Source organism: Lithobates pipiens, unplaced genomic scaffold, assembly GCF_037356315.1.
Source record: "Lithobates pipiens isolate NorthernLeopardFrog02 unplaced genomic scaffold, aLitPip1_a1.2 Scaffold_1, whole genome shotgun sequence".
NCBI classification, from domain to species: domain Eukaryota; kingdom Metazoa; phylum Chordata; class Amphibia; order Anura; family Ranidae; genus Lithobates; species Lithobates pipiens.
In genome coordinates this window covers 20,108,601-20,120,013 of record NW_027507685.1, presented here as the reverse complement: position 1 = coordinate 20,120,013, position 11,413 = coordinate 20,108,601, and the positions used below count along the sequence as shown (strand labels likewise).

Here is an 11,413-nt window from a genome sequence, read left to right as displayed (position 1 = left end):
CCCCTCATTTCAGATCTACCCCTCAGGTTTACAGCGAATGCACTTCCAAGTGTACTTTCAGTGCACTTGTAGTGCAAAGCGGATTTGCCTTCCGTAAATAACCCCCATTAAGTCACTTGTATAGTTGTATTCTGTCATACGAGACATGACACTTTTGACATGAGAGTAGCATGCAACAAAAAACAGACGTTTGATTGTCTGGAAATCTGTGGAGTTTTACCACCCCATAAACAACAAATGTAAATGAACCCTAATGCCACGCACACACGACCGGACTTTTCGGCGGACTGGAATCCGTCCGACAAATCGACCGCGTGTGGGCTCCAGCGGACCTAGAAACGTAATGTACTTGAACACACTTACATTAATGCATAGTAACAGTTTACTAAATAGTGAATTGGCCCAAAGTTTGATTTATCTGTTTAATTACATTTCAGGTATTACGAGAATACAACCAGTTTTGGTGACAGAGTTACAATTCTGAAAAGTGATATGATGAAGGAGAGATCGCTGGCATTCAGACCACAGTCTCCAACGTTGTTTAGAGCCACTAATGTATTGTCTTGTACCTCAGTAATATTTGTTGTTAAAATAGCAGAAACTTAGTAAATTGAAGGAATGTGACTGTGAAAATGGCAGTTGCCCAAGTAATTTCATTTGCACCACTGGTTTCTATTGAATGTGAAATGACACCACTGGAATCTGAAATGACAATAGCAGGGTTGAAACATACATTACATGACGGCTTACAGTGAACCTGGTGGTGCTATTCAAGTATTTACATATTCTTAATGCCCAACCTGGCCTTGCCCCTCCCTTCAGTTGCCTCCCCCATTTTTTTTTTTTCATAAGGCTCCATGCACACTGAAACTCAAAAACGCTTTTTCTGGACGCCAGATTGCTGGCAGAAAACGCTGGTTGAAAAAAATGTGCTTTTAACAGCATTTTGTACTAGTGTTTATGAGCGTTTATTAGCGTTAGCGTTTATGGGCGTTTTCAATAAAAATACACAGAGGACACTCCGAAAATCCCACAGTGCATTCCAAACTCCCACAATGCATTGAAAAAATAGAACGCCGAACACTAACGCTTATGCAGCTGAGAACAGAGGGAACAAAGGGAATGTGATTACTTATAAAAAGGGGGGGAAAGGTATTGATCATTTTTTTTACTTCTATACACAAATGTTTTGCCATTCATTTCTATTTTAAACGGAAGTTTTACAAGGTGATCGTTTACAATCACTTTAAGCTGGCCAGACATGAGTCAGTTGGGTTGTTTTTTCCGTTGAAGGTGGATGGGCGAATTCTCCCCACTTTGTCTTTGTATTCTGACAGCAGGGAGACTTCCCCGCTGTTTTTTCCAACAGGGCAGTTGATCAGTAGAATATCTTTTGTTTAACTACGGTGGCCATACATGGATCAAAATTCAGCCTTTCCCCACTGAACCAGCTGAAATTTAATCCATGTATGGCCAGCTTTAGATTCAAGTCTATAGTGAAAATTAATGGAAACCTAATTGTTCAAATTGAACTTGGATTGGTAGATGTCCACAAAGCTCACATTTTCTTTAACCTCCCTGGCGGTAATCCAGAGCCTGGCTCGGGTTGGGATTTTAATAACAGGAGCGGTAACCCCGAGCCAGACTCGGGATCGCATAGCTCGATGCAGGGGAGGACACAGGGAGAGTTACTTACCTTGTCCCCTGGATCCAGCGATGTCCGCCGCGCTGTGTGATCGAGCTGTCCTCCTCCGCTCGATTGACAGTGCTGAATGCCACCGAGCTCCGTTCCCTGCGACGTTACGGCGCACAGGTGTGGAGAACGGCGGCAAATTCAAAAAAGTAAAAGTACACAAAACACACACAGTACTGTAATCTTACAGATAACAGTGCTGTATTACAAAATGACACATCCCCTTTGTCCCTAGTGGTCTGTGCAGTGCCCTGCATGCACTTTTATATTATAAATACTGTTTTTTCTGCCTGGAATTTGGAGATTGTCCATAGCAACCAAAACGTGTCCCTTTTTCTGTGTTTTAGGATTTAATTACATTATTGAATATTTTTTATTATTCTTTATTATATTATAAACTTTATCATACCCGGGATGTCTGCTAGACTCTGGTTTGAAGAGATTTAAGAGCGTTCTTCCTAAGGATTACAGGACTACAAAATAAAAGCCAGATTTCAATGCAAAATAATTGTACCGCTTTCAGCACCTTATTCCAGACTGAATCATACCACCAGGGAGGTTAAAGTACTTTAGATAAGGCTCATTGTAATCCCCATTGAAAGCACAACTGTTTATTTCATTTCTATTCTTTTCATTTCTATTCATTTCATATTACTTCAATACTCACACTTATATAAACTTGCAGACTGGATTCCAAGCCAGTATTTATCATATGCCTCAGCTACAGTTGCTCTAAAAAGAAACAAAAAAAAAAAACGTGGTGTAAAAAAAATGGTTGTAAACTAGAAAACACATTAGCCCACTCAGTATAATGAAAAAACCTTAAACCTGGCCATAGATGGATTGAAATTGGGCTGGCTCAGCAGGGACCAGTTGATTTTCTATCCAGCATTGGCCTATACTGTGCCAGAGAAATCAATCTAAAGGAGCACACGATCGGACTTTTTGACAACAAACATGCAAATTAGCTGTTTTGGAGCAACATCCAACCGCGTGTACGCTCCATCGGACAAACTTTTTCTGTTTTCATCTGACTTTTGTCGGCTGTGCGAACGGACAAACTTTCTGGCAACAAAAGCCAGATGGAGCAAAGTCTGATCGTGTGTACGCAAAACCATCGGACTTTTGTACAAGGTACAAACACGCATGCTCAGAACCAATCAGACTACAATACAGAAGTTGACCAAAGGTGGCGCTGGAGTAATTGAACGTCCTCTTTTGAAGTGTCGTCAGTACGTTGTGACGTCACTACGTTCGTGTTTGTTGTCAAAAAGTCCGATCGTGTGTATGCAATACAAACTTGTGGACTACGCCCTTTGTACAAAAGTCCACGGGAAAGTTTGTACAAAGTCCGATCGCGTGTATGAGGCTTTACAATCAACTCCTCGCAAACAGGACTGGTAGAAAATTTTCTCTAGATGAGTGCATGCACCCAATTGGCTAAATTCGCTAAACAGTGTATTCTGACAGTGGAGTCCCTGCTGTCAGAATACAATAGAGCAGTGGAGAGGATTCCTTCATCAACCTCTAATGTGTGAATGGGGGGAATTAAAGGTTCCCTGAGGACAATAACTTTTTGTTTGTACAAATTATCCAAAAAAACAATAAAAATGATGGGAGAAAAAAACACTATAGTTTGAAACAATCTATAGATCTACACACATTGCTAGCTGAAATCTTATGCAAATTTAAATTTTTCAAGTCTGGCTCTGTTTCCTTCTAAACTTTCCTATATACAAACAGGGAAGTAGGGGAAAGGAGGGCAAAGTGAGTTTTACAGGAAAAGTGTGGATTGCATTAAATTTAGAGCCTACATTTTTGTTTTGGATTGCGTAGGGAATAGTTAAAGCAGAACTCCAAGAAATTCAGCTACTTTATAAATTGTTCTGGATTAGTAATGGTTAAGTCCAACAAGGTGCTTGTCCCCTTTTGGACTTACCTCTTTAATTTATAGTTTACATTTTTCCCTGGAGCATAAATATTGCTATACTTTTGGCGCTCAGATGGTGGACCCTCTGGTCTCAGTTCTTGAGTTTGCAAAGTCACATACAGCTGCTGTTCCCCACCCTTCCCCTCCTCCGGTCAATCACAGAACACTCTGTATTACAGTATGGGAACTCATTCACAGGATACAATAGTTTCTCTCAGAGCTTCTGAAGTGTAGTGATAGCTGTACTCCCAATGATTTTTTTAGTTTTTCTATACAAAAACTATAAAAAAAAATTCCATAAACTCTAGGGTAGTGGTCATCAACCCTGTCCTCAGGGCCCGCTAACAGGCCAGGTTTGCAAGATAACTGAACTACATCACAGGTGATATAATTTGCTGCTCAGTGATTGCAGTATTCTAGTCTGCATCTCCAAGGTAATACATAAAACTTGGCCTGTTAGTGGGCCAGGGACAGGGTTGATGACCACTCCTCTAGGGTGCCAGGTTTTTTTTTTTTGCCTCTTTTTGGTTGCTTGACATACATTTTACCTTGAAGGTAACCCCTGTCTATACATTTTGTAATCATTTGATTAGTCTAGTTGCCCAGGGGTGTGACAGATTTACATTAAACTTTCATATCAGAATGTGATGTTTTTTTTCAGAGGGACCTCATTTATCAACATTTGGAGGAAAGCTTGACAATATTCTGATTATTGAACAGCCCATTGACAAGATATGTAATTTAATAAATGTATCCATGCCTGTGGTTTATAACAAGTCACAGCAAGAAAGTTCACTTTGAATGACCTAAATTTCTTCAGTAAGTAATTACATGCTAAAGAAGAGTGGGCAAATATTTCAAGTTGCAGAAATTGGGAAGGTGATGCCATAAACACTAAATATTTTTTCTGATTTTACTTGAATTGTCACTTCCCCTTACTTACATGAAGAATAAGACAGGTGGAGATCCAGAATCTGGTGGCATCCATAAGTATGTTGTAGTTTGGTCCTTTAAGTTAGTGTTGGCATGCGTAATTGCACCAACAGGATTTTTTGGACACTGAAATTAAATAATATTTGATTAAAATAGTAGCATCGTGATGTGGAACACTTGTGACAGGCCAAAGATGTGCAAGTCATTTGTAGATCTGCATACATAGTACAGGCATACCTCCCTTTTAGTACGCAATGGGGTTTATTTACTAAAGCTAGAAAGTGCAAAATCAGGCTCACTTCTGCATAGAAACCAATGAGCTTCTAACCCCAGCTTGTTCATTTAAGCGTTGGTAATAAAACTTGAAAGCTCATTGGTTTATATGCAGAAGTGAGCCTGATTTTGCACTTTCCAGCTTTAGTAAATAAACCCCATTGTGTACTTAAAAGTGGGGTATGCCTGTAGTGCTTTGCATAAATGTTGTTCCTTATGACCCTGCAAACATCTTCTGTCACATGGTCAATATTTGTCACGTTGTCTATATTCTATATTTCTTAACATTCACATTTCCAGTAATGGCTACTATATGCAGAGGATTTACATAAGTACCTTCAAGCCTTCAATACCTTCAAGCCTCAAACCAAGGTTACATCATTGTACATAAATGAGGATGTGGGGCCCTCAATGGCAGCTTTTAGTCAACCAGTAGTAAAAAGTGTCTGGTACTAGAAACCTGTCATTTTACTGAAAATGGCAAGAGCACTTCTATAAGTTTTAGTTAGCTGGGTAGAAATAACAATCAAGAAGCAAATCACATCATAGAGGTACTCCTTGTATATATTGCCCCATAGAAATTGATATACTCTTGTAGTATATTGAAAAATGTAAGGCTATGCACCTAAAATCATAGTATATGATTAGTAGATGACATAGAATAATGTTGTGCATAACAGAGCTGGAGAAGAAGTTAGGAACAGGGTTAGCAAACATATTAGCAGAAACACTCAATTCTAAGCTTCACCTGCAAAGGCAACACAATTTTAGTATGCCTCAAAAGTGAGGTCAAATATGTGAGGTATATTATAGTATTTCTTCTTGTATAGATCCTTGTAGGGCCCCCTCTAGACTATAGGACAGTGATGGCGAACCTTGGCACCCCAGATGTTTTGGAACTACATTTCCCATGATGCTCAACTACACTGCAGAGTGCAAGAGCATCATGGGAAATGTAGTTCCAAAACATCTGGGGTGCCAAGGTTTGCCATCACTGCTATAGGGTTACATTTTTTAAGCCTCTCCATGTGAAAAAGACAGGAGTTTTGGGGAACAGTTTAAAAGCAAGTAACTACTAGAATAATAAAAGGCATTGACTATATTGCTTTCAACACAAGCAGACAAAAAAATGGTACGTTCCATTTGAAAAAAAGGGCAGCTTAATTAACGTGTTTAAATATCTCCAGTCAGGAAAAAAGTACTGTAAAAAAAGATAAGGGGTTTGGAAGCCACGGATTTTGGAAAAGGTTCAGTAAAAACATTTAAGCTATGGAAAAACTCACTACAAAAGGATAAAATCAATTATCAGCAGGTCTTCCCATTACAGACTACATGCAGAAGGGGGCAGAGACAAGACCAGTCATCCTGCACATGAAGAGAGAGTAGCAATGACTGGTCTTTATTACAGGAAACCCCTGCAAAGAGGAAAATATGTTGTATTTCACACTGGATTTCTGCACATATCTCATACATAAAACACACCAAGTAAAAATATACATGCCTTTTGTATTTAGACAATATTTGCTTTTCCCAGAGTTCAGCAATTTTGGGATACAATTTTGGGATTATTAAGTACTGGATTAAAGTTTTAATTTTTTTATTTTTTTTTTTTAATATTAGGATATCCAATTTAATGTTAGTCTAATACAATGAAAGCATACACATAAATTAGACTGCCAAGACTGACCTAGAATACATTGCTCCAGGCAATCCTAAACTATAATACAGTACAGTAAAACTTTCTATTGCGAGCATAATTCGTTCCAGAAACATGCATGTAATCCAAAGCACTTGTATATCAAAGCGAATTTCCCCATAAGAAATAATGGAAACTCAGATGATTTGTTCCACAACCATTTATTCATAAGTCCTTCAGTTTATGTCTATATTAAAAGATTATAGCAATGTGACCAGGTTGTGTAACCATAAAATGTCCATCCACAAAGGGAAGCCTCCACAAGGGCATTGGAAGCAAAATCCTGCAGGAGCTACAGAGTATAAAAGAGAAGAGAGGCGCCTCTCTAATGCCGCGTACACACGACAGGACTTAAGTCCGGCAGACTTGCGACGGAGTTCTGACAGAGTTCTGACGGACTTTCCGAATGAACGGACTTGGCCACACACAATCACACCAAAGTCCGACGGATTCGAACGTGATGACGTATGACTGGACTAGAATAAGGAAGTTCATAGCCAGTAGCCAATAGCTGCCCTAGCGTCGGTTTTAGTCCGTCAGACTAGCACACACACGAGCGGATTTCTGGGTCCGGCAGAGTTCTGTCGGAAAAATTTGAAACATGTTCCATTTCTAAAGTCTGTCAGACTTTTGCAAATCAAAAGTCCGCTGCAGCCCACACACGTTCGAATAGTCTGCCGGAAACATTCCGTCAGACTTTTGATGTTGAAAAGTCTGGTCGTGTGTACGGGGCATTAGTGTAGCAATATGTTGGTAAATGTTGTACCTTTAAAGGTAACCATATTGCTACACTTATAGGCGCCTCTCTTCTCTTTTATACTCAGTCGTGACATGACGCTATTTGTATATCAAAACATCGCTTGTATATCAAGTCAAAATTTATTAAAGAATTTTGCTTGTCTTGCAAAACGCTCTCAAACCAAGTTACTCTCAAACCAAGGTTTTACTGTATATAATTTAAAATGATGCATTACCGCTAATATTTTGGTGTTATTTGGAGGCTGTAGCCATTTTCCAAACAGAGTGGTCTGTGCAAAGGTCCGTGTCTCTAGCAGGATCCCCCTGTAAGCCGGGCCGACTATCTGAACTTGAAAGTGGAAAAAAGATCATATTAAAAACATACAGCCATTAGATATGAAACGTCTGCAGTTAAATGCATTTATTAACAAAGTCCATCTGCTAGGTGGCTGTAATTATTTGATATGCATTTCGTCTTGTGTGGCTGTATAGCCATTTTACGAAATCCTTATGTGTGTTATTCTTCCATACTACAAGGCCCTAAAGGACCCCAGTATGAGAATGATTTTTGGACCCCCTAATGTGTACACTTTTGGCGTTATATACAGTAAATACTGTATAATAATAATTTGCCTAAGAATAGCCTTTACAATACCCTGCACCCCCTGAGTGTTCATATTATGCTACTAGAATCAGACAGCAAACACCTCTTTCACTTCCCCAGTTTAAATAGTTTAAAGAGGAAATGGTAGACGATTCTGAATGTCTCACTGCCAATCAGACAAGAGGTGGCAAAGGTGCTTATGGACATTTCCACATGGATATTTCAAACCAGGAATATTCTACAAGTGCAGTTGCTCCAGAGTTTGGGAAATGGGGTAAAGCTTCACTTTGCAAAGAATACTTAATCACATACAAGAGAAAAAAAAACGCTCTAAAAACGCATTTTTTCTTGCACGTGATTGGATGATGGAAGTCAGCAGAGCGTCCTCTCATTTTCTAAGCTCTGGAGCAGCTGCACTCGCAAAGTGCACAGTCTATTTGCCTTTAGTAAATGAACCCCATAACCTTACCTACTTGATATAATTGCATAGGAATTCTTAAAGCAATCTTGTCACTTTTTTTACCTACATCCAGGCAGCTGCCCCCTGTAATAGAATAGGCTGAATACAGTATACTGGATGTGTTAGCCCTTGTACACACGGTCGGACATTCCCGACGGAAAATGTGCGATTGGACCCTGTTGTCGGATAATCCGACCGTGTATGGGCTCCAACGGACTGTTTCCGTCAGAATATCCGACCAACAAAGTTTTAGAGCAGGGCTATAAAATTTTCCGACAACATGATCCGATCGGACTTTGTCCGATCGTTTGTAGAGAATTCCGATCGGACAAAGTGCCACGCTTGCTCAGATCAAATTCCTAGACCAAAGCTATTGGCTACTAGCCTGAACGTAGTCCCATCGTAACTAAATAACGGCACTCCGTTCTGAACGATCGGATTTTCCGACAACTTTGTTTTTGTGTATGCAACAGTTTCGGACAAAATCCATCGGACAAAATCCGTCGGACAAAATCCAACGGATTTGGTTGTCAGAATGTCCGACTGTGTGTACAAGGGCTTAGATAGCATGTCTCCCTCTGAACACTGTCAGTCCTGTAATGATGCCCAAGGTTCATTACTTACATTAAAAGACTTATTAAAGTGTTCTTAAATGCTTTTCCTTTTCATTTCAGAACCAATTAGAATTTTCCAATTGAATTCAGACCAGTAGAAGATGAATTTTGATGATTTCTACAGATTAATTGTACTAATCATTTAATCATTTACTGTTAGCATGAATAATTTCCACCAAGTGCGTCAATATCTATGACTTAAGATTTATATTTTAGTATGTAAATGCAATATTGTAACTACAAGAAACACATTTAATAACATCTAATACAGAAGGTGCTTTTTTTTTTATATAACTGATAGAGAATGAATTACCAAAAAATGTATTCTGCGAATGTGGTATTCGTTTTTCTTTTCTGAATTCTAATATATCCCAACCCATCCAATGTGAGAGAAAGCATGCCAGCCTACCTTGTACGGGTCTTCCACTCTTGAAAGAGCTTGAGTTTGTCTTGATTATATATGGGGCAGGCTTAGGTTGGGGAGAGATTCCAACATGCCCCGGCATCATTGTTTCACAGGCAGATATAGGTGCCCCGGTTGGGTAACAGACAGTAATGGTGCTGAAAGACATCAGAACTAAGAGGAGTGACAAATTAGGTTGCCCCATTCCTGGAGAGAGATCTGGTTGTGCTGTTCCCTGTTAGTGTTTTCAATATAATGGAAAAAGGGGAACAGTTCTTTCTGGTATAGCTTCTGATCCTCTGAGCACTTTCTTTTAGCTGTACTGATAGAACAGAGTGCCGTGAACTCGTTTTCAGTGACCATTTATATTCTGTGAAATCAATTTTAGTGTGGTTGTTGATCACACTTCATGTAAGCATGTACAACATAGAAAGGAGGGTAAAAGTTAATCAGAAGGAAAAAAAAAACCCATCTTGGTAATTTCTGGATTTACAGATTCATAATAAGAAAATCTTAATATAACTTTAAGTAGTGGATTGGGGATCATAGAATTTTTTAGTTAGGAATGATAATAATCTTACATGGACATTAAGAGGCATCTACAACTAACATATCACTCAACATCACTGATATAAAAATGATGTTTAACCACTACAATACAGGGCACTTTCGCCCCCTTCCTTCCCAGCCCAATTTTCAGCTTTCATCGCTCTCGCACTTTCAATGACAATTGCGCGCTCATGCTACACTGTACCCAAATGAAATTTTTATCATTTTGTTCGCACAAATAGAGCTTTATTTTGGTGGTATTTATTCACGACTCCGTTTTTTATTTTTTGCGATATAAGCGCAAAAAAAGCGGAAATTTGGAAAAAAAACAATATTTTCTTTTTTCTATTTTAAAAGAAATCCAATAAAATCAAATTTTGTCATAAATTTAAGCCAAAATTTATTCTGCTACATGTCTTTGGTAAAAAAAAATCCGTTAAGTGTATAATAATTGGTTTGTGTGATCACGGACATATGTACGCAAATGATCATGTACATATGTGTGCAGGTGATCACGTACATATGTGTGCAGATAATCATTGGAACATGTGATTTTAGTGGGACATATGTGGGGGACATGTGTTTTTTTATTTGGGGACATGTGTGGTGACATGTGTATTGTGGTGACATGTGTGTTTACACTGTGTGTTTTACACTAGACTGGTGATCAGTTAGTAAAAAGCTGTAAAAACAGCTCATACTCACTGATCACCAGCCGGCTGCAGCGATCTGCTCTCCTCTCCTCATCGACGACTTCCGTGTGGGGAGAGGAGAGCCGATTGCCTAGCAACCGGCTGTTTGTTTACATCACATGACGGCCGTGATTGGACACGGCCGTCATGTGATCAGGAGGGCCAATCACAGAGCCCTTCTGCCGATCCGAGTTGCGCCGTGTCCGGGTGACACGAGCACATCGGGATCGCGCCGCTGCGCGGGCACGCGCGCCGCCGATCCCCCTCCTTCTGAAGGACGTTCCTGAACGTCCTATCAGGAGTAGAGAGCTCCCACCCTGCTGTATATGTACATTGGCCGGGTGGGAAGTGGTTAAAAAGTAGTTAAGGGTTTTAGCTCAGCTGTAACACCGAAATACATTTCAAACATAAAGGATATCTGATCTCCCTCTGAAAATGTTACCTGCCTAGCTTAACCACTTAACTTGTGGAAGATTTACCCCCCCCCCCTTCATGATAATGCCATTGTTTGCTATTCGGCACTGTGTTACTTTAACTAACAATTGCACGGTCATGCAACGCTGTCCATAAATGAAATTTATGTTATTTTTTTCCAACAAATACAGCTTTCTTTTGGTGGTATTTGATCACATTTTTGACTTTACTGATCTGAATACATGTTTGGTGTATTGAAGTGAAAGGCAACCAGGGAACTAGCATTTTTGGATTAGCATTTCCCATTTATTTAAGACATGGAAAAAATGGAAAATTCCTATCAAAATACTTACCGTAATTTTCCTTTCCTGATGGACTCCATGGCAGCAACGTGTGGGTTAAGTCCCGCCTCCA

The 11,413-nt window shown here is 39.5% G+C and overlaps 1 protein-coding gene across 1 annotated transcript; it reads right to left on the bottom strand.

Moving 5' to 3' along the window:
* Positions 1 to 408: 408 nt before the first annotated feature.
* On the bottom strand, positions 409 to 9,694 carry LOC143983089 (putative defense protein 3). Its single transcript, XM_077482393.1, has 5 exons — positions 9,351 to 9,694; positions 7,500 to 7,612; positions 4,567 to 4,682; positions 2,361 to 2,425; positions 409 to 702 (listed from the first exon to the last, which is right to left on the bottom strand). The coding sequence occupies exons 1-5, from the start codon at positions 9,547 to 9,549 to the stop codon at positions 587 to 589; spliced, it is 609 nt and encodes a 202-aa protein (XP_077338519.1). The 5' UTR covers positions 9,550 to 9,694; the 3' UTR covers positions 409 to 586.
* Between the last annotated feature and the right edge of the window lie 1,719 nt (positions 9,695 to 11,413).